At 39.7% G+C, this 22089-nt stretch overlaps 1 protein-coding gene across 2 annotated transcripts in view; it reads left to right on the top strand.

The window, feature by feature from the left end:
* The window catches only part of LOC119792170 (collagen alpha-1(I) chain-like), a 32959-nt gene extending 13613 nt beyond the window's left edge, over positions 1 to 19346 (top strand). Inside the window, exons 32-49 of one of the 2 annotated variants that reach the window (XM_038298673.1) lie at positions 115 to 276; positions 369 to 422; positions 590 to 697; positions 783 to 836; positions 959 to 1012; positions 1103 to 1264; positions 1451 to 1558; positions 1835 to 1942; positions 2051 to 2104; positions 2497 to 2604; positions 2720 to 2773; positions 2850 to 2957; positions 3082 to 3135; positions 3248 to 3355; positions 3460 to 3733; positions 3872 to 4062; positions 4386 to 4628; positions 4747 to 6291. In XM_038298673.1, the coding sequence (XP_038154601.1) occupies positions 115 to 276; positions 369 to 422; positions 590 to 697; positions 783 to 836; positions 959 to 1012; positions 1103 to 1264; positions 1451 to 1558; positions 1835 to 1942; positions 2051 to 2104; positions 2497 to 2604; positions 2720 to 2773; positions 2850 to 2957; positions 3082 to 3135; positions 3248 to 3355; positions 3460 to 3733; positions 3872 to 4062; positions 4386 to 4628; positions 4747 to 4893 (2151 nt within the window). In that variant the 3' untranslated portion in view covers positions 4894 to 6291. Of the gene's footprint in view, positions 1 to 114; positions 277 to 368; positions 423 to 589; positions 698 to 782; positions 837 to 958; positions 1013 to 1102; positions 1265 to 1450; positions 1559 to 1834; positions 1943 to 2050; positions 2105 to 2496; positions 2605 to 2719; positions 2774 to 2849; positions 2958 to 3081; positions 3136 to 3247; positions 3356 to 3459; positions 3734 to 3871; positions 4063 to 4385; positions 4629 to 4746; positions 6292 to 15260; positions 15265 to 19334 lie in introns of those variants that run through there. The other variant, XM_038298681.1, reaches the window with a different exon arrangement.
* The last annotated feature ends 2743 nt before the right edge of the window (positions 19347 to 22089 follow it).

The following is a 22089-nucleotide window of genomic DNA, read 5'->3' on the forward strand; positions in this document are numbered from 1 at the left end:
CCTTCACCATGATACCTGAATGGTGTATTAGAACACAGATTTCTATTACAATGATAGATATGCCTCATTTTGCTAACAACCTCTTTAACAAGCTATCCTCATCCAATAATCAAGGGGGACCAAGGAGCTAAGGGTGCTGATGGAGCACCAGGTAAAGATGGGCCCCGTGGCTTGACTGGACCAATCGGACTTCCCGGACCTGCTGGAGCACCTGGAGATAAGGGAGAGTCTGGTACCGCTGGACTTCCCGGACCTGCTGGTGCACGTGGAGCCCCTGTATGTACAGGCTTTGTGGTTGTCCTCCAACAAGTTCTACTACAACCTTCTTATTATTGAAAATCTTGCTGACAGTACTCCATCTGTAACAGGGTGAGCGTGGTGAATCCGGACCCCCTGGACCTGCTGGATTTGCTGGAGCTCCTGTAAGGCTCAGTTGCTCACAACTTTCTTTCTTTCTTTATTTCTTTCTTTCTTTCTTTCTTTCTTTCTTTCTTTCTTCCTTCCTTTCTTTCTTTCTTTCTTTCTTTCTTTCAGCATTGACACATTCCAATCACTTCTTTTTGGTGTAATAACCACCATTTAACTGCAGGGTGCTGATGGACAACCTGGTGCTAAGGGTGAGCCTGGAGATAATGGCGCTAAGGGAGATGCTGGTCCTCCAGGCCCTGCTGGACCAACTGGTGCTCCTGGACCTCAGGTAATCTAATAACATTTTTGGTTTTGTAGTAATTAACTACAAACATTTGTACAGTTTTGATTCTGGTTGTGTCATATCTTCCCAGGGTCCCGTTGGAAACACTGGTCCTAAGGGAGCCCGTGGAGCAGCTGGTCCTCCAGTGAGTCACTACTCTTATTTTACTCTGTATCCTTGTTGATCTCATGTTAGTTTTAGTTACATATTTTGTTTGCATTGACTTACAAAAGCTTTTCCCAAAGTCATATAACAATTAATTCTTAGGGTGCTACTGGTTTCCCTGGAGCTGCTGGCAGAGTTGGACCTCCTGGCCCTGCTGTAAGGCTTTTTATTTCCCTTTGTGCTCCTGGAACTAAAGAGTACAGGTATTTCAGCACTGACAGAATCAACCTCATCTCTATAATGTAGGGGAACTCTGGACCTCCTGGACCTCCCGGACCATCTGGCAAGGAAGGACCCAAAGGAAACCGTGGTGAGACTGGACCTGCTGGTCGCCCTGGAGAGATTGGTGCTGCTGGACCAGCAGGACCCCCCGGAGAGAAGGGTAGTGCTGGTTCAGAGGGTCCGGCGGTACGTAAGCTTCTCCATAACAGGCTTTCAAAAGAACCAGCAAATATATCTGACTGAAAAATAATATATCTAAATGACAAAATCTTATCTTCATTTGTTTAACTGCATATTAATATGATTTATATACTGTTGATTTTTCTGGTTTTTAAACTTCATCTCTATTTTTTTTCTTTCCATATCCTTTAGGGAGCTCCTGGTATCCCAGGACCCCAAGGTATTGCTGGACAGCGTGGTATTGTCGGTCTGCCAGGACAGAGAGGAGAAAGAGGTTTCCCTGGACCCGCTGGGCTTGCTGTGAGTTAATATCAATCTTGCCTGTAATATCCCGGCCTCGGAAATATTACCAATTTAGCAGAGAGACAAAAAAATCTAAGCTAACCTATTCAGGTAACTGCATAAAGATAGCTAAAATACCTTTATTCTAACCTCTGAATGTTTTAGTGATCAGCAACCCCCACCCAAAATTTAAATGTTTTCTGTATGTAAAAAGCACAATACATATCTAATATCCTACTATTTAAGTGTCATAAAGGAGACAAATGGTAATATGCTTTTTTAAAATTATATTAGGGAGAGGTTGGAAAGCCAGGACCCGCTGGCCCTGGTGGTGAACGTGGACCTCCTGGACCCATGGGACCTCCTGGTCTTGCAGGTCCCCCTGGAGAGCCTGGGCGTGAGGTATGATGAAGCCCCAAGATCACCGTAGCGCTCTATGTCATTTTTTTTCCACACATACATGAGTAAAAGTGTTCTGATGATATATGAATCACTGCTTTTGCATCATAGGGAACCCCAGGAGGAGAAGGACCATCTGGTCGTGATGGAGCCCCTGGACCCAAGGTCAGTTTATGGCACATATGACCCAATTCATATAAAGTGCAAATTTATCTCATATCAGCCTAGTTCTACTAAAAAAGCACCGTCTTATTTAATCCAAATTTAGAACAGTACTGTCAGTTGAACATATAAGTCTGTAGCCACTGGCTACAACAGACTTTTCTTAGCCTCCTATCTTTTTGCTCTTTTTGAGCAATATCGCCAACTGGTAAAAACAATCAAAATAACAATAACTAGAAACCCCTTTAGTCAGTAATATAAACCTATCATATCCAAGTTTCTGTTGTTTCCAGCAGTAGTACTTAAATGTTTGAGAAATGATGTCCTAAGTAACACATGCTCAGTTTTGGCCCTCAAAAAGGACCAAGTTACTTCATTTTCTGTTCATTCTACAGGGAGACCGTGGAGAGAGTGGCCCTGCCGGAGCCCCTGGTGCCCCAGGACCTCCTGGTGCCCCTGGACCTGTTGGACCAGCTGGAAAGACTGGTGACCGCGGAGAGACTGTAAGTACAATCTGCACCATATTTATTCATTGGTTCAGTTACTTTATATTGTAAACTATACATTTAGCATGTTTTGCAGTATGCCAACAGTTAAATTTAAGTTTCTGTGTTTCAGGGACCTGCTGGCCCTGCTGGTGCTGCTGGCCCTGCTGGACCTCGTGGCCCCGCCGTAAGAAACATTTACACCATAATAAATAATTGAAGAGTATAAAGAAAAAAGTAAGATAGATTGTTTATCCTGACAGGGACCTGCTGGAGCTCGTGGAGACAAGGGAGAAACTGGAGAGGCTGGAGAGAGAGGCATGAAGGGACACAGAGGTTTTACTGGTCAACAGGGACCTCCTGGACCTCCTGTATGTAACTTTCCTGTTCCGCCTGTATAGACTAACATTTTCATTCTTCACTGGCTCCTAATGGTGTTCAACAACAAATCAACCTCTAGGTCACATTATTTTCTTACTAACCTTATATTTTTAGGGACCATCTGGAGAGGCTGGACCTGCTGGTGCTGCTGGCCCTGCTGGCCCTAGAGTAAGTTACCATTCAGCAGTTCTTAACAGGTTATAACTGTTATACCCTTATAACTGTAACTTTACAAACATTGGTTATTTTTAAATTAGATATTGTTTCACGCTTTTTGCAGGGCCCTGCCGGATCTGCTGGTTCTCCTGGTAAGGATGGCATGTCTGGTCTTCCTGGACCCACTGGACCTCCTGGACCTCGTGGACGTAATGGCGAGATGGGACCTGCTGTAAGTCCTGCTAGTCCCTCCTCTACTTGTCTTTTTCCTTCATCCTTTTTTTCAAAAGTATAACTTGCCAGGAAGGGACTAACCAAATCTTCTTTTTCTCTTAGGGTCCTCCTGGACCTCCTGGACCCCCAGGACCTCCCGGTGCCCCTGGTGGTGGATTTGACATTGGTTTCATTACCCAGGAGAAAGCCCCTGATCCCTACCGCATGTTCCGTGCTGATGATGCTAATGTTCTCCGTGACCGCGACCTGGAGGTGGACACCACCCTGAAGAGCCTTAGTCAACAGATTGAGCAGATCCGCAGCCCTGATGGAACCAGAAAGAACCCTGCCAGAACCTGCAGAGACCTCAAGATGTGCCACCCTGACTGGAAGAGCGGTTAGTCTTTACTGATGTACCTGTTTTTCTGTTAGGTAGAACTCACTTTTTGTAATGTTCCTCTTTGAAAAATAGACCCAGAAAACAAGTTTCTATGAACTTTGAATTTCTCTGATGCCTTTCAATACTGTTGTTCAGGCGAGTACTGGATTGACCCTGACCAGGGCTGCAATCAGGATGCCATTAAGGTCTTCTGCAACATGGATACTGGTGAAACATGCGTAACACCAACTCAGCCTGAGGTTGCCAAAAAGAACTGGTACTTGAGCAAGAACATCAAGGACAAGAAGCACGTCTGGTTTGGAGAGGCTATGAATGACGGCTTCCAGGTAAGAAGCTCTAAAGCTCCCTGACTCACATGATCCTTTCTTCTTTATAAAATCTACTCTCTGTTCCCTCCTTTGTTCTTAACCTCCAGAATAACTGTATGATAACAATTCTCTACTTTGGGGGTTTCTCTTTTCTTTCCAGCCTTTTATATGGTTTGAAAGAGTCTCTTAGAATATCTTGAATGAGTTTCTTAGAATCTCTTCCCAAATTTCAAAACATCTTCTGCTCCACTTCCGCTTATAGTCCATTTTCATCCTTTACTATTAAATTCTGTTTTCTCTCTGAAATCCAGTCAGTAACTTTGCCTTTTTCTCCTGACCAGTTTGAGTATGGCAGTGAGGGTTCTCTGCCAGAGGATGTCAACATTCAGATGACCTTCTTGCGTCTCATGTCCACTGAGGCATCCCAGAACATTACTTATCATTGCAAGAACAGCATCGCCTACATGGACGCCGCTGCTGGCAACCTCAAGAAGTCCCTGCTCCTCCAGGGCTCCAATGAGATTGAGATAAGAGCCGAGGGCAACAGCCGTTTCACCTACAGTGTATTGGAAGATGGTTGCACGGTAAGAGAACCTATCCCTGTGGTTTATAGGAATAATATTTTTATTTTTGAGCCAATCTTTTGAATTATTTTAAATTATTTTACACATTATCATGTATCATTTATCATCTTTTTTACAGTCACACACCGGAACATGGGGCAAGACAGTCATTGACTATAAGACAACAAAAACATCTCGCCTTCCCATCATTGATATCGCTCCTATGGACGTTGGTGCTCCAGACCAAGAGTTTGGCCTTGAAGTTGGACCTGTCTGTTTCTTGTAAAAAGAGAAATCTGGACTTGAAAGTGTTGTTGTGTGTGTGTGTGTGTGTGTATGTGTGTTTTATTTTTTCTAGCAGTCATCTCTCCCCAAAAAGAAATTCCACCAAAAGATTCTTCTAATGTCGTTTGGCTGAAAATCTGACCTCTCACTCCTGAATCTACAAACCTCCTCTCAGCCATTGTTTCCAAGGGTCCACTTGCCTAAAACCTGCACTTAGGGAAAAAAAAGACAGTGGCGGTGTGATGGCATCTGCATCGCTGTGTTTGGGACCACTATTTTTGTTTTTTTTACTTTTTTTTCCTTCGTTTTGCCATCACCAACACCACGGATCCTGTAGAGAAGACATTTTTCTTTCGCTGGCAACAAGAAAATAATATATGCCTCTGTAAAGTATAAAAAAACAAATCCCCTCTTATTCCAGCTGAATGAGGCCTCTCTGGAGTTTACAGAAATACACAAGTGACTTTTGTATTTTATACACCTCTGAGCTCTGAGCAATGAAAGGACAGTTACAGACAGAATCAAATTGCTTTGTACCATGTTTCAGGTGTTGACGAATAAACGGTGAAACTGACAGCCATCTTTGTCTTTGTTGTTCTGCCCTTCTGTGTTCCACCTGCTAGTGGAAAGGCCAACATTGCCCCCACCTCCCCACCCTACTGTTATGATTTGGATTTGTATCTTTCGTGGTTAATTTCTTGTTTCTGTTCATCTCCTCCTCCTTTCCACAGAAAAACTACATCAAAACTACCAGACGAGAAGCATGGATTTAAACCTTTTAAAGGAAAGAAAGAAAAAAAAAATATATATATATTATGGCTACCTCAGAAATGAAAGAAATTCCAGCGTATTTCAAATGGAGCCTGTTTTCATTGTGGTTGTTGGTGAGGTAGTCGAGGTTTACTGACACTTTAACAGAAGCAGAACTCTAACTTTTAAGGTGCTATTTTTCTGAGGTCTGTTAGCTGTCCGTTATGGCTCCACTGTTGTGCAGTTACAGCTATTCTGGCATGGCAGCTTCCTCTTGGTGCTAAAACTACAGCCTTAATTCTTGGTGCCCAGAATATGACAGATTTCTCTCTGATAATGATGACAGTAAAACCTCCTATATTTGCTTTCCAGCTTTTTAATCCTAACATTGCCATCATTCATTGATGATGCATCTGTTGTACTTTCCTTCTTGTTCTCTCGTGAAACACTTTACTTTCCAAAAAATTTAAAATCAGAGATTTAAAATACGGCCCAGAAAGAGAGGCATCAGATGAGAGGTTAGAAGTTAGGAACACAAACCAATGGGAAACAAATCGAATCTGTACCTTTTTTGTATTTGTATAATAAATTGAGATGTTTTTAATTATTTTGAATGCTGAAATAAAGCATGTTAAGTGGTCTAACTGAATCCCGTGTATTTCCCTGACTGACTCAATGAATACCACCAGTACGCAAACTCAAATGATTAAACGTTCAGTGCTGTGAAAACGGATTCTGCAGAGAGCTGTAGGGGATACATCTTTCTTTTTTTATATATATATATTTATGTTACAAATACCTTTCTTAGATTAAACAAAATCCACACAAAGAAAACCTAAACAAAATACAAAAACAGTTCTCTGAATGTTCATCTTATTTTATAAGGAAAATAAGAGATCCCAATCAAACTGATCACATGTGAAAAGTAATTCTAGTTATTCTTCTATTATTGGTTAACTGTATTTAACCACATCTTTTCAGAGGCCAAGATCATTTGCAGCTCCAAATACTGCCAAACTTGTTCATCTAGAAATCATTTTCTATCCCAACATAAGGCAGACTAAAAAAAATAGATCCAACTGTAAGATTTCCTGAAAGACAGACAATTATTACCACAATTAGGCCTGCTAATCACACTTGAAGACAAACTATAGGTAAACCTTTTCTGAATTTACCTCAAAAGAGCATTGAGGTGGTTAAATCTTGAGACATAACAGCATTTATTTTATTAGCTTGCAAAGAGAAGAGAGACAAGGTCTCTTTCACTGCTCTAAAGGCAATTTGCCATACATTTTTAATGCTGAGGCTCACAAAAAGAGACATGGATAATTAGCAGATGGGAATGAATTCCTCTGCAGATTCCTGTTAGAGAGAAATCTTCCAGCCAACCTTATAAGGAATGTCAGAAATATTGTTGTTATCATCACTGAAAACAAATCTTTAAGAGAAGATTTAAAAAAAATAATAATAATAATAATAATAATAAAGAAAAGAGCTAGTAGTCAGCTATGTTGCTTTGGAGCAAGGAGGTTATGGGTCCATCTTGCATATATATATATTAGGGTTGTCACGATACTAAACTTTTCAACTCGATACCGATACTAAGGAAAATATTCGATACTCGATACCATTTTCGATACCACAAGGATAAAAACAAAGACTCCAAAAGTCTACAGAAATATTTTCATTAATAAATAAAATACAATAAATAAACACAATAAAGGTTGTACGCTGTGCATAATATTAAGCAAGCTTGATAAAAAACTTATAAAATTCAAATTAAGTGTTCCTTCCTTGGCTATGCTTTGCACACATAACAATGACACTAGCCAAACCAGTTAAGAAACAAAAATAATTCTCAAATAAGTCTGACACTGAAAAGTGCACAGAATTATTCAATCACACAGTGTCCAGAAAGTGCATTGTCCTCTATTCTGCACTTTAGATGAATGACTGCTTAGGTGCCACTGGTGACGGCACTGTATCGATACTTTTAAAAACGAGTATTGTATCCGGATAAAACATTTCAGTATCGATACTTATTTGAGTTTCGATACTTTTGACAACCCTAATATATATATATATATATATATATATATATATATATATATATATATATATATATATATATATATATATATATATATATATATATATATATATATATCAGTACCAAGTTTCTCCCCAAACTGGGAGAGTGGCTACAGCAGATTCCAGGCAAAACATCAGAGGTCTCTGTCCAGAAGAGCGCAGTCCTAGGAACAGCTAAGATACTGCGCAGAACCCTCAAACTCCCAGGCCTCTGGTAGAGGACCCGAGCTTGAGGATGACACATACCACCCCACGAGGTGTGAGAAAACATTTTTTTTTATATATATATATATATATATATATATATATATATATATATATATATATATATATATATATATATATATATATATATATATATATATATATATATATATTCCTAATGCTAAAGCTTTCTTTCCACAATTTGAAACCTTGAAAGATATCTTAGGTGATGATTTTCCTGCTAAGTTAAGGAAAATAGAAATTGATGACTATAATAATAATTTTACTTGCATTTAATTTTGAAATAATGGAGTCCAGGCGGAAGTTCAACTGAAGAAATTAATTGCTTTCCTTCATCCACCTGCGACACAGCCAATCACCTTTGAACCACACCTCCACAAAAGCCAATCGGCATCCAAATGGCCTCCGATATGCACCTGTCTGCTCCTGTGCGCAGATGGCGGATGTGCTGTATGACTTCATTTAGATGATACCGTTTCAACCCACCTCCATCCCCTCCTCCACCATTGTAGCTAAAGCTTCATTATGGTGTCATTCCTCCCGGGCTCTTACTGTGTTCCCTGTCTCATCTGAACCAGTCCGGCAGAAGATCGCCATGTTGAGCCTGGTTCTGCCAGAGGTGTCTTCCTAATAAGGAGATTTTCCTCTCCACTGTCACTCCATGCTTGCTCATCATGGACAGGTTCTCTCAACCTGTGTTATCCAACTGGACTTTCATCTTCCAGATCCCTGAGTGAAGCTCTAGTATCAGCTCACGCAATCCACTGGCTCAGCAGACCATCTCACTAACCAGCACTCTACAGACTGACCAACTTCATCTATCTCCACTCCACCAGTTTCAGGCCTGGGGGGGAACAGCCCTATTCTTTGCCCCTTATCATGTGCATATCTATCAAAATGTAATGCTATGTTTCCTGCCGAGGTCTGTGCACCAAAGATAAGTAACTGTATCAATACATTTCTCCTAATTGTCTTTTCTCGTCATGTGAGTATTTCAGATTTAAATCACCTTTGTCATTACAATGGTACATTTCACCATTGCTGTGAGCTCTCAAGTCTTTTTGTTCAAGCCTTTTTGTTTGATTAATTAACCCCTCTAAGCTGCCCCTTGGTATGATTGTCTGTATATTTGCAATGTTGTGTGTCCTAAGAGGCTCTGTGTTGTCCTATGTTGGTATAGTGACGTGTTAAAGGGGACCCATCCTCCAGCTCAGTGGCTGCTAAAAGGAGGTTTTGCTCCATGTTTACTTTGTTTACTCGAAGTACCACTATAAAAACAGTTCACAGAAAAATCATGCATTTAAACCATATTGCTTGTTGCAGTTAAAAAGAAAAAACATTTTTACACTCTAAATAATTTGCATCTCATTAATTTCTGTTCAAACATTTAGAGCAAATGTGTTGCAGTACATAAAAAACAACTTTCAAAATTACATGTTGATTTCAGTGTGTATTGCTAATCATAATTTATCACTAGTATAGGACTGATTCACAACACATGTGATCTCAAGGTCATCTCAGTTGACCTTGATCTTACCAAATAACCTCAATTATATCATCTCAATTCCATCAGATGTACCATTAAGACTGGTTAATGATTTCTATCAAGGAAAACCAGTTGTTTGCGTCAAGTCATTGAATTGCAAGACTATCAAACCTTTCTTAACTTAGAAATAGAACTGGCTTAGGTTGGGAGCTACTTTATTACAGGATCTATGCTTCAGCTTGAGAAATAAATGGAACACAGGCTAATTATATATCAGCGATTTCGTGACAATTAATACTTTGAGTTTTTAGATTCTATTTCCCATTAAATATTTTTCAACAGTTTTTTGAAGAAAAGGGACTAAGTAACTTACATTATGTTAACGATTATTAGCTCTACAGTACTTCTCATTTTATGTCTTATAAAATGGCAATACCAAGCTTTTTTCAGAGTGGTAGGTGGGCCATCTGTGGTACATGTAGCATAGTCTCATAACCTAGAACATACAAAATTGTGAGATCTCTTTTGAAAACGAATACAATAAACTCTGAGTCTGTGAGAATTTGTAATGATGAAGTTAAAGTTATTTAAAAATTTAAGCAAGAAGTGCAGAATCCAAAATACAGTATGAGCCACCATTGAAGCTGAGCTGATTTAACAGAAATGTATACATGCCAAACATGTTCAGAACAGATGAGAAACAACAACACTGATAAATCAGTCTGGAAAGAATTACAAAGTCATTTTCATGTCACCTTTTTTACATTACTTTAGAAGCTACAGTATTCAATCAATAAAACCTATGATGAGAAGCTCATATTTGTAATTTAGGGTAAGGAGAGTTTGTCAATTTAAAATAGGCAGTACAGAGATTCCGAAATGATGTCTGCATCAAATATAGTATTTTTTACATAGTTTTATTCTAAAACTTTTTTATCAAAGCATCAGAATATTCTTACTGCTTTACTTCTAACATGAATCAAATAAAATTCAGTGGTATTTAAACCAAATTAGTTCTTGGATGGACTAAGCCCCAAAGGTTTCAGAATCCTATCAATAGGACTCCTGTAATAGGACTATTGCAGGCGGAAAATGTAGAATAAATGTCTGTATGCTTTAAGTCAGTTTTAAGATAGGTGAAATTGTTAATTCCCCTTATATAAAAATGTTTACAAAGAGGCTTTAAGAAATTGCCTACCTTTTTGCAGAGAATTCATGCTGTGAAAAATTCCAAAACAGCAGGTAGGTTTCATTAAATCCTGTATAGAAAGAAAAATTTCCTTCGTCCATTTGCTATGAGAAGACATGTAGTTCTGAAAGCCCGGCATACATGAAGGAGTTTTGTCCAACTTATGTGGCATGCCGATCTGCAGTACTAAGATTGGAATGGGTGGAACCTCCACCGGAGGCAGCCTGTTAGCATATACTTATCTTCACAAAGACGTTGATTGTCCCGTTGAAGAAACTGGCTTACCAGGTCCAGCACATAGGTTTGCTCTCCTTGTGGGAACCTGTGTTATTTCTGCAAGGTTTAGGGACTTTATTTGAGGGCCGGACAGAGGAATGCTGACCTCTCCGGTTTCAGACAACAGAGGAGGCTCTGTCTGAGGATACAATCACCATGTGTGTCCATGTGTTGAAAGGTCTTTCTCTTCACATAAATATGTTAAAGTAGAAATCTGGGGTGTGTGTTAGGCTATTGGTTAGTGCACTTGTGTTCTGAGAAGGTTGCAAGTACCCAGTTCAATCCCCACAACCTGCACTCTGGGTTCCTGAGCAAAACCCTTACCACACTGCTCCCCTGGTGCCCCCACGATGGTAGCCCACTGCTCCCCAACGGGATGGGCTAAATGCAGAGAGTGAATTTCCCCATTGTTGGACAATTAAGAGATTGAAACAAATCTGAATCTAATTTGGGGTATTTACTCGCTTTTATTGGCTATCTGTAGTTTCCAGTAGTTGTTATTATAGCTAAATTAAAAAATATCAGTGACCTTTATAAATATACAGTACATTCAAAACATAATCATCTGGAAGATTTTAAATCTAGCCAATTAAATTTAGGCACTTAAATAAAATCCACAGCACGTAACATTTACATTGTAAATCACTGGAAAGAAATAGAACTCAACTGTTTGTAATCTAACCTCACTACTACACTAGCTGCTCTGTAAAACCTCAGAGGTTTGTAAGAGAAGAAAAATTAGCCTTTATGAACTTTTAACTGTTAAAATGCTATTTTTTTTCATCAAAATCATGCAGAAAGTGATATTTTGCTTGAATCATGCATCTCCTAGCAGTGCCAGTTCTGCTGTCTGAGTAACAACCTCTCCCTTTCATAGAAACATTAACAAATGGAGAATGCTCTCTTCAGGAAGCATCTACCTTAACCATGCTTTGCCCACACCGTAAAAAAAACTGCCACTGTTTCCAACGAAAGAAAAAGCTGTTTCAGAGAAACAGTAAAGTGGGAAAGCTTTTTTTCTGCTGAATGAAAAAAGAAAAATTAGCCAAAGACACTGAATAAAGGAAACAAAAGCAGAAATTGGCAGAAGAAAAAGTCCAAAAGCATCTGTTTACCTGGAAGTTGACAGAAGTTGAACTGAAAATATTCTTAAAACACAAAGTCCTTTGTAAAAGAAAAGAGCAAAATTTGTAAAATGCAAAGGATGTGAAATAAGCTGTGTTGAGCTATGACTGCTACATCCAAAACTGTAAGAGATACAGAAACAATTTTAGATCAGATAACTCAGCAGTTGTTGATGAACAACAGTGCCAAGTATCATGTCTCCTCAAAAGAGGATATGGCCATCGTGACAATGTAAAAAATGAGAATTGTTAAAGATTTTGGTTTGAAAATTTACTGTTTTGAGGCCCCCGAATGACATAGCAGCACGGTCAAACCATAAATGATATCTAAAGCATAACTGTGAAATCAGCCGGCTTTGAGCAATGATTATACCAACTTCCATGTTGCTACACAATAGGATTTTTTAATGGTAACGATGTAAAAAAGTGGGGTCATTTTGAAATATTTTAGTTGAAAATTTGACAGATTTGATGCCCCCGAACAAAGCTGCTGTATGGCCAAACCATACATGATATCGAAAAAAAAGTCCTTCAATGTGAGTGCTAGTCAAGTCTGATGATGATATGTGCAAAGTTTTATGCTAGTACATCAAACACTTTGGGAGAAGCAGTGATGTATTATTCAGCCACTTACTCCCATTACTATCCTTTCTTAATCGCTTGTATGATGTTGTGTCAAACAAATGCCTGTAACTCTGGCATATTACGTCGTATTGATAGAATTCTCACACCGTTTAATTCATGATGGAGATGGGAGAAAGCTTTAGGACTGTTTTTGTTCAACGTTTTTCAAAAGACATTGCATCCTTTCAAAAAAGAGAGAAATTAGCAAATTTGAAAAATGCATCAAACTTTGCAATTAACTATGGTTAATAATTTGAAAAGTATAGTAGATACTTTTATGAATATTTAACCTTAAAAATATGCTGGCTTTGAGGAACGGTTATATCAACTTTCATGTTTCTACACAAAAGGATGTTTCCATGGTAACGATGCAAAAAAGGGGATTAGGGAGGGATGATCTAAGACAAAGCACAATCATTCCAGCTAAAGTTCTGCACAGGGCAGCATTTTTTTCTCTTTCAGTTAATGTCAAAAATGTGTACACCTGATTTGGCCTTGAGAGACATCAGCGACATCGACATCATGTGCAGAACCAACACAGGGAGAGGCGGGTTCCCTTTTCCTCTGGGTTGGTAAAATAACTATATTTTATGACAAAGTAATGGTTTTAGTGCTAAGGGTATTAATTCATTAAATATTTGACTTTAAAAAACTTCAAGGAACCATCATATTAGACCTTTGAGTGAATAAATTAACTTTATATTAGCCGATTCAGTAATATTTCAAATGTAACGTGCAACCATTCCTCATTCCCACTTACAACTTATGAGCCCCTGATACTTCAAAGTCCATTAAGTGAACATATAAATTATATGCACATACAAACATAAATATAAACATTCACATGTACCTAAACAAATGTTCATACATCAAAACAATGAAAACCTTTACACAACTACAACAGTAAAAAAAAAAACATGTATACATGTATAACAACTGGAGTACCAATTGATGTTCACTGCCCATTTTCCATGATCTTGGCTCTAATGACTGGTCTGATTACTCATTTCATTCATCTGCCTAGCTCCAACCAGTTCCTCATTACCATTCATCTGTTCTTAGTGAGAGTCTTCTAGAGTGTCTAAGTGTTTTCTGACTGCCTGATCTTGACCTATTCTTCCTCTGGACCTCTGAGCCTTCCTGATCCCATTCTGATTTCTTTGCCTTCAGTACCTCGTCGGACTTCTGATCTTCTGGCCCGGACTACTGAACACATCCGCAAGGCTTTGTCCTCTGTATTATCCTGCCTTTCTTCGTCCGCTCAGTCCAGATCCCCTGCCTGTTCTCTGGCCTCTGGAACATCAACGCCCGGGACCCTCTGGTTACCGTCCGCCATGTGTCGTCGAAGGCTGACCAGCTGGAACCAACCTTAGCTTCTGTGCACCGACTTAACTTAAGGACGAGGTTAGTGACCCGCATGTTCATAATCCTCTTAACAATCTTTCAATCTGACAAACTGATTAATCCAAATGCCATTTAATAGTTAAAATCCTTTTGAACATTTAACCCTTAGTTTACCTCATCCAAATTGTAAAGCAACACCTCAAACCAAAGGCATGATTGGTTCAGCGCACAACACATTAGGAAGGTTGGGGAATCAGTGGCACAAATATTCCCTTACTCTCAGCAGCAGGCCAGGGGTCAGTTTTATGAAGCAGGTTTAACAAATTCAGATTCAAATCCGCAACTCTAAATTGATCTAACCTAAAGTCGGGAACTCTGTGTGTTAGGTTTCACAACAGCTGCTATTAATTAGTCCAATAACTCATAGAATGGTTTCAGATTGTGCCAGTAGCATTAGTTTGTTATTATCAAGTGAATCATAATCCTAACCCTGAAGTAATTCTTTTTGCCCCGCAGAATTAATTAATCTACTCATGTGAATGTGAAAATAATTTCAGTAGTTCTTCATGTAAAAATAAATAAATAAGTATAAATGATCTGCATGTCACTCATTAAACAAACCAAAAATAAATACATCTCATATCCTGTCAACTGAGTTGTAGAATCCTCTCCCTCTATACAGGTGCTGGTCATAAAATTAGAATATCATGAAAAAGTAGATTGATTTCAGTAATTCCATTTAAAAAGTGAAACTTGTATATTATATTCATACATTACATACAAACTCATATATTTCAGATGTTTATTTTGTTTAATTTTGATGATTACAAATGACAACAAATGAAAATCTCAAATTCATCATATCAGAAAATTAGAATATTACTGAAGACCAATAAAAACAAAGGATTTATAGAAATGTTGGCCAACTGAAAAGTATGAACATGAAAAGTATGAGCATGTACAGCACTCAGTATTTAGTTGGGCCTCCTTTGGCCTGTATTACTGCAGCAATGCGGCGTGGCATGGAGTCGATCAGTCTGTGGCACTGCTCAGGTGTTATGATAGCCCAGGTTGCTCTAATAGTGGCTTTTAGCTCTTCTGAATTGTTGGGTCTGGTGTATTGCATCTTCTTCTTCACAATACCCCATAGATTTTCTATGGGGTTAAGGTCAGGAGAGTTTGCTGGCCAATTAAGAACAGGGATACCATGGTCCTTCAACCAGGTACTGGTAGCTTTGGCACTGTGTGCAGGTGCCAAGTCCTGTTGGAAAATGAAATCTGCATCTCCAAAAAGTTGGTCAGCTGCAGGAAGCATGAAGTGCTCTAAAACTTCATGGTATGTGGCTGCGTTGACCCTGGACCTCAGAAAACACAATGGACCAACACCAGCAGATGACATGGCACCCCAAACCATCACTGACTGTGGAAACTTTACACTGGACTTCAAGCAACGTGGATGAAGTGCCTCTCTTCTTTTCCTCCAGACTCTGGGACCTTGATTTCCAAAGGAAATGCAAAATTTACTTTCATCAGAGAACATGACTTTGGACCACTCACCAGCAGTCCAGTCCTGTTTCTCTTTAGCCCAGGCAAGACGCTTCTGACGCTGTCTGTGGTTCAAGAGTGGCTTGACACAAGGAATGCGACAGCAGAAACCCATGTCTTTCATACGTCTGTGTGTGGTGGTTCTTGAAGCACTCACTCCAGCTGCAGTCCACTCTTTGTGAATCTCCCCCACATTTTTGAATGGGTTTTGTTTCACAATCCTCTCCAGGGTGCGGTTATCTCTCTTGCTTGTACACTTTTTTCGACCACATCTTTTCCTTCCCTTCGCCTCTCTATTAATGTGCTTGGACACTGAGCTCTGTGAACAGCCAGCCTCTTTAGCGATGACCTTTTGTGTCTTGCCCTCCTTGTGCAAGGTGTCGATGGTCGTCTTTTGGACAACTGTCAAGTCAGCAGTCTTCCCCATGATTGTGTAGCCTATAGAACTAGACTGAAAGACCATTTAAAGGCTTTTGCAGGTGGTTTGAGTTAATTAGCTGATTAGAGTGTGGCACCAGGGGCCATCAATTTTGAACCTTTTCACAATATTCTAATTTTCTGATATGATGAATTTGAGATTTTCATTTGTTGTCATTTGTAATCATCAAAATTAAACAAAATAAACATCTGAAATATATGAGTTTGTATGTAATGTATGAATATAATATACAAGTTTCACTTTTTAAATGGAATTACTGAAATCAATCTACTTTTTCATGATATTCTAATTTTATGACCAGCACCTGTATATTTAATTCTCTGTGAGAAAATGCCGATAATTCTTTAATAAGATCCTCCACAAATGGACATGAAATGTTTATTTTTAAAACTTAGTGTGTCAAACTGACCAAGTAAATACATAGATTCTTTCATGCACAAAACTACGGCCAGATCTGACTAAATCAGGAAATAACAACAGCTTCATTGGTTCTTAGGAAAGCGGAGAAAGTGGACACTCAGAATTTCCTTAAGAAAACCTGCTGCTGACCAGGTTTGCTCTGGGGAGAATGATATCACAGTGACTGAAAGAGAGGTTGAGTAAAATATCTTCATGAACCGGAAAAGTCTGAGTTTCCCTGTTCTCAGGTTTAGACAACCTGCTTCATGAACCGGACCCCAGGGTGGGAGTGAATCTAGACTCTCTTGGTTGAGAAAAATTCTCAGCCTTATATGACGGCTTCATTACAAAACTATCATTACTGTGATGATAGACTACCTCCACCAGGCTATGGGCAAAAAATTGTAAACCTTACTGACTACCATGTTTTTCAACTGTGGGAGGAAGCAGGAGTACCCAGGCAGAACCCATGCATCCAAAGAGAATGTAGAAAGACACCAGGCTGGGATTTGAATCCAGAACTTTCTTTCTGCAAGGCAACAACTGCACTACCATGCAGTTCATCAACATTATAGCACAAAGGAGAAATACTACAAAATATAGAATAGAACAGAATAGAAAATGCCTTTATTGTCCCATAATGGGGAAATTCTGGTGTTACAGCAGCAAAAAAGATTATAGACAAAAATGGTCTGACAATGTGGACCTTAAAAGAGTGTATAAAAATAACATAATTGTGAAGAGTTTAAAAAATGTATAATAATAAAATGATATACTGTAAAGTTTTAACAATATAAATACTGTGCATCTGGAGAATAAATAACCAAGATACAGCTATGGACATTTTTTCAGTAATGGACATTTGAAAATATTACCAACATCAGAGTTGTGCAAAATGACAGCAGCATGTTATTTAACTGACTAAGACAGAAACTGTGCAAAAATCAGCATGAATGTAATAACTTATTTTGGTTGTTGGGAACAACCACAATAAGTTAATCTAGAGGTGTTAATGTAGTTAGAATCCATTTGTTTCTCACCTACTGCACTGAGTCCAAAGGGCAATCACAGAGCTGGCCAGCTCTATAGAAGATGGCCAATGCTGCAAATGAGTCTAAGAAGGACTTTAAGAGCACCTCCTGCACTCCAAAAGACCTCAGTCTCATCAGCAGGAAGAGCCTGCTCTGGCCCTTCTTGTAGAAAGCCTTAGTGTTGTTTGTCCAGTCCAGTTTGTTTTTCAGGTGAATACCCAGGTATATATAGGAGTCTACTATCTTAATGTCCATTCCCTGGATGTTCACCTGTGTCTTAGTGCGGTTGATCTGCTTCTGCAAAAGTCCACCACTAGCTCCTTGGTTTTCCCTACATTAATCAGAAGGTGGTTCTGCTGGCAGCAGACCACAAAGTTCTGGGTCTACTGTCTGTACTCTGAGGCCTGAGCCACTCAGGCTGTCGAAGAAGAATCGGCAATTTAAGAATTTAAACTATCGACAAAACACAATAGCTGATTCAGTAGGGTTTAAAGCAGAGGCCGCTGGGCAATAGAGCACACTAGGGCACCACCCCACCCACCCAATGACCTTTATTAAAACATAACAAACAAATAGAAATGTTATTATAAAATCTAAATATTTCAAAATATACTTATATTTTTTTTGGATGTGCAAGATACAGTAAATATTTAATCTTAAATGAGTAGTAAAGCTGTTTCATTCGCCGACGAATTTGTGATGTATTTCCGCACTGGGCCACAGAAATCTTTACTCTTGTTAAACGTTGTACATGCACAGTTGCTCTACTGGAATGTAAAGGGATAGGAGTCCTCGGGTACAGCTCTCCTACACCCAGAGCTGACAGGTACTGACGTCACAGTCATTGTGGGGCTGATTTTACTTGCGACATGGAAGTTGGAGATGATTTGAGAGTGAGAGGAAGAAATGGCGCAAGAAATTAAGTGGAGTCCCTTAAAGCAAAGTTACCAAGAGAAGCTGGAGGTGAAAATGTTTGAACCTGATCAGCCAAGCATTAAAATTAATCAGCAGTCCAAAGTGAGAGGGAGATGGCACACTGCCTTTTTCCAGAACCTGGTTTAGATACAAGGCTTGGCTAACTGCATGCAGCAAGGCTAACACTATATTCTGCTGCCTTGACTGCCTGCCTCCTTTTTCAAAGTCAGAATGTGACCCAGTGCAACCCGTCTCGTCCCGACTCGTCTGCTTCTTGATGCTCTGCGTTGTGTGTGCATGTTCATCCAAGAACCAGCAGACGAAGACCACTGATAAGGCAGTTTTATTCTGTTTAAAACAAAAACAATATTCAGCACAGCAACGTTATCAACCAGGCCTCCACATGTAGTCCTTTACTCTCCCCAGCGCAGCTCGGCGCGAACTCACAAATAAAACCAATCAAAATCTTTCTCAATGTTTCATAATAAGATACCATTAAAATAAAACCCAAAACAAAAATTAAATACCCAACAGTTACAATTTTATGCATTTAAAATCAGATTAACAAGAGAACTTAGTAATACGATATGAAAATCTACTGAAATACATTTGTTTAATCTATTTCACATCACTTAGGGATGAAACATCTCAGCCATATTTGGATGACAATCTAGTCCACAGCCAGTCATTTTAGAATCACATATGTGACATGAGAGGTGCTATGTCGTTATCAGACTCACGGAGTGAAGCTAACACAAAGAAAATGTGAAGTCTTTAAAGACGAGGTGAAGTTTCTGGGAAAGATTGTATCCAAGGATGGCTACTGCATAGAACCTGCTGAGATCGCACCTGCACAATCACTTAAAGACCGGATACCAAAAACAGTGGGTGATTTGATGAAAATCTTGGGCTTTCTATCATGCTATCGTCCATATATTCCCAACTTCTCATGCATTGCTCAGCCCTTGTACAGCCTGTTGTCAAAAGGAAAGAAACCTGGAAAGGTAGGGAAAGAAGGAGGATCAAAAACAAGCAAGGGGATACACAAAAACTCAGACCAGTTTCCCTCAAACCCTCCAATCGATGGACAAAACTTCATAAGGAGGTTCTCTGTAAGCTGTTGGAGTATTTGCTGTCTCCTCCCCTATTAGGTTACCCAAACTCTGAGAAACTGATGCTTCCCCAAAACAAAAACATTGCGATGCTTCCCAAAAAGGCCCTGGGGCAGTATCGCACCAGAGATATCAAGGCAAACTTGTGGTCATAGGTGATAGGTGAAGAACACTAACTTCCCCATAAATGAATTACCACCTTAATTCTGGGAAGTTAGAGTTCATAGCAATGAAGTGGGCAAATCTGTGAACGATTCAGAGATTACCTTTATTATGCACCCTCTTTTGTCGTCTACACAGACAAAACCCTTTAACTTACGTGTTAACATCAGCCAAGCTAAATGCCACCATAGACCACTGGATAGCGGAATTAGCAGACTTTAACTTCTCCATCAAGTATCGACCTGGAAAAGTGAATGGGGACGCAGACGGGCTATCTGGGATGCCCTTCGACATGGAGGAGTACATGCAGACATGCGTCCAGGAGATGGAGCCAGAGATAATTTCGACTGTCACACAATCAGTCCAGCTAACATCCCATAATCAGGGGCCATTGTAGTGTCCTGCAGTCATAATGACAGCCTGCAATCATTAGTGGCCAGAATATCAGCACAGGACCTGAGAAAAGTGAGGAAGATTCAATGATTACAAAGGTGCGTGAGTTTGTGAGGAGAAAACAGTGGCCCCACCATGCCAAAATAAACTGGCGTGATGGCATCTCTGTATTTGCCAAAGAAACAAGCTGTGTGTTAATGAAGATGGCATCCTTTTTAGGGAGTCCACCAATCAAATTCAACTTGTGCTGCCTAAGGTGTTCCACCAGCTAATATATAAAGAACTGCATAAGGAAATGGGACACCTTGGCGTGGAAAGAACATTGAACTTAATCCGTGACCAATTTTAAAGGCCATATGAAAAGGGATGTGGAACACTATGTGACAAAAGTGCGTAGTTGTCTGAAGCAGAAGCATCCAAATGGGATAACAAGAGCACCCCTGGTAAATATTGTTACCACTCACCCATTCGAGATGATTTTCATTGACTTCCTTTATTTGGAGCGTTGTAAAGTAGGATGAATACATCCTTGCTGTTATAGAACACTTTACACACTTCGCTCAAGCATATGCATGCACAAATAAATCAGCAAAAACGTTTGGATTTCCAGCTAAACTTCATCACAATCAGGGTAAAGAATTTAAAAACAGGCTGTTTTCTAAGCTGGAAAAGTATTGTCGTATCCAAGGCTTCCGTACAAGTCCATACCATGCAGCTGAAACTGGGCAAGCAGAAAGATTTAATCGAACTCTTCTTTCAATACTCAGAAACCTGATTGAAAAATAAAAGTCAAATTAGAAGAGCTCCCTGCCAAAAGTGGTGCATGCGTATAATTGTATGTGCACCGGAGCAATAGGATATGCACCTTGCTACCTTCTTTATGGCAGGAGTCCTCAGCTGCCAGTGGCCATGATGTTTGGGTTAATTCCTACTAATCACAGCACCTCCCACAGTGATTGTGCCAATAAGTGGAGAAAAAGGATGCAAGAAGCTTACAAGTTGGCATCTGAGACAGCACATAAAAAGCAGAAAAATGCAAAGATAGAGTATGACCGGAGAATTCCTGGAGTGTAACTGCAGCCAGGATCTAGGCTCTTGGTGTGGGATTTCAAAGAGGAGGGAGGACCAGGAAAACACAGGTTGTACTGGGAGGACAAGGTCTATGTAGTCACTGAAGGGAAACACAAGGACAGTCCTGTTTATGCAGTACATCCTGAAAAAGGCACAAGGAAGATTAGAGTGTTGGACAGAAACTTAATACTACCTTGTGTTTTTCTGACTGCTGAAGCAGAAAAAGATGTGAAAAACACGAGGGACCAGAAAAGGCAGCAGCAGAGTAGAAACAGAAGGAAGCAAGGAGATTGTGTTCACAAGAGTGGTGACAGCAGCTCTGATGATCAACTAAAGGTTTATAACCCATCCAAACATACAACCTGAACAAGTTGAAGGACAGCTCAGGAGGAATGCAGAGGATGCTCAGGTGGCTACAGAATCAGAGCCAGAGCGGGAAGGAGAAGTGGATGGAGAGGAAAAAGAAATGGTGGCGGAGGAGCACTCAATAAGTGAAGAAGCACGTCATCTGGCGAAGCAGACGAACAACATTCTGGCAAGGCGGTGTCATCTGATGAAGCAGACGAACAGCATTCTAGCGAGGCAGTGTCATCTGATGAAGCAGACGAGAGAGGGCCAGAGAAGGAGGGCCTTCTACACAACAAAATCCGCACAAACGACTCAAATACAGCAACTTAGGCCAACCAATACTTATGGTTAGGCACAAGTAATGTTCAGTTTATATTTGGGTTAGGTTACATTGTTCCGTTATACGTTCAGGTTGTGGTACACAAATTAGATAACTGTACAGGATGGAGAGGATTAGAATCGTAAGCTGTAAGTATATTGATGGCTGATTAGTGCTCATCTGGAGATTTGACCACTATTAGGTTGATTTAGACTATATATATACTTTCTTTCGATTCACTTTCTTTCTCCTCTGTGTCGCTGATGTAAAGGAAGAAAATATTCTAACATAGTTAACTTTGGAAAAAGATTGGCTTCTGATTCTTCCCTTCCCCAGGTCCACTCGGCCCAGCTG

The sequence above is a fragment of the Cyprinodon tularosa genome, unplaced genomic scaffold (assembly GCF_016077235.1).
Source record: "Cyprinodon tularosa strain WSP-4 unplaced genomic scaffold, ASM1607723v1 ctg1111, whole genome shotgun sequence".
Taxonomy (NCBI): Eukaryota; Metazoa; Chordata; class Actinopteri; order Cyprinodontiformes; family Cyprinodontidae; genus Cyprinodon; species Cyprinodon tularosa.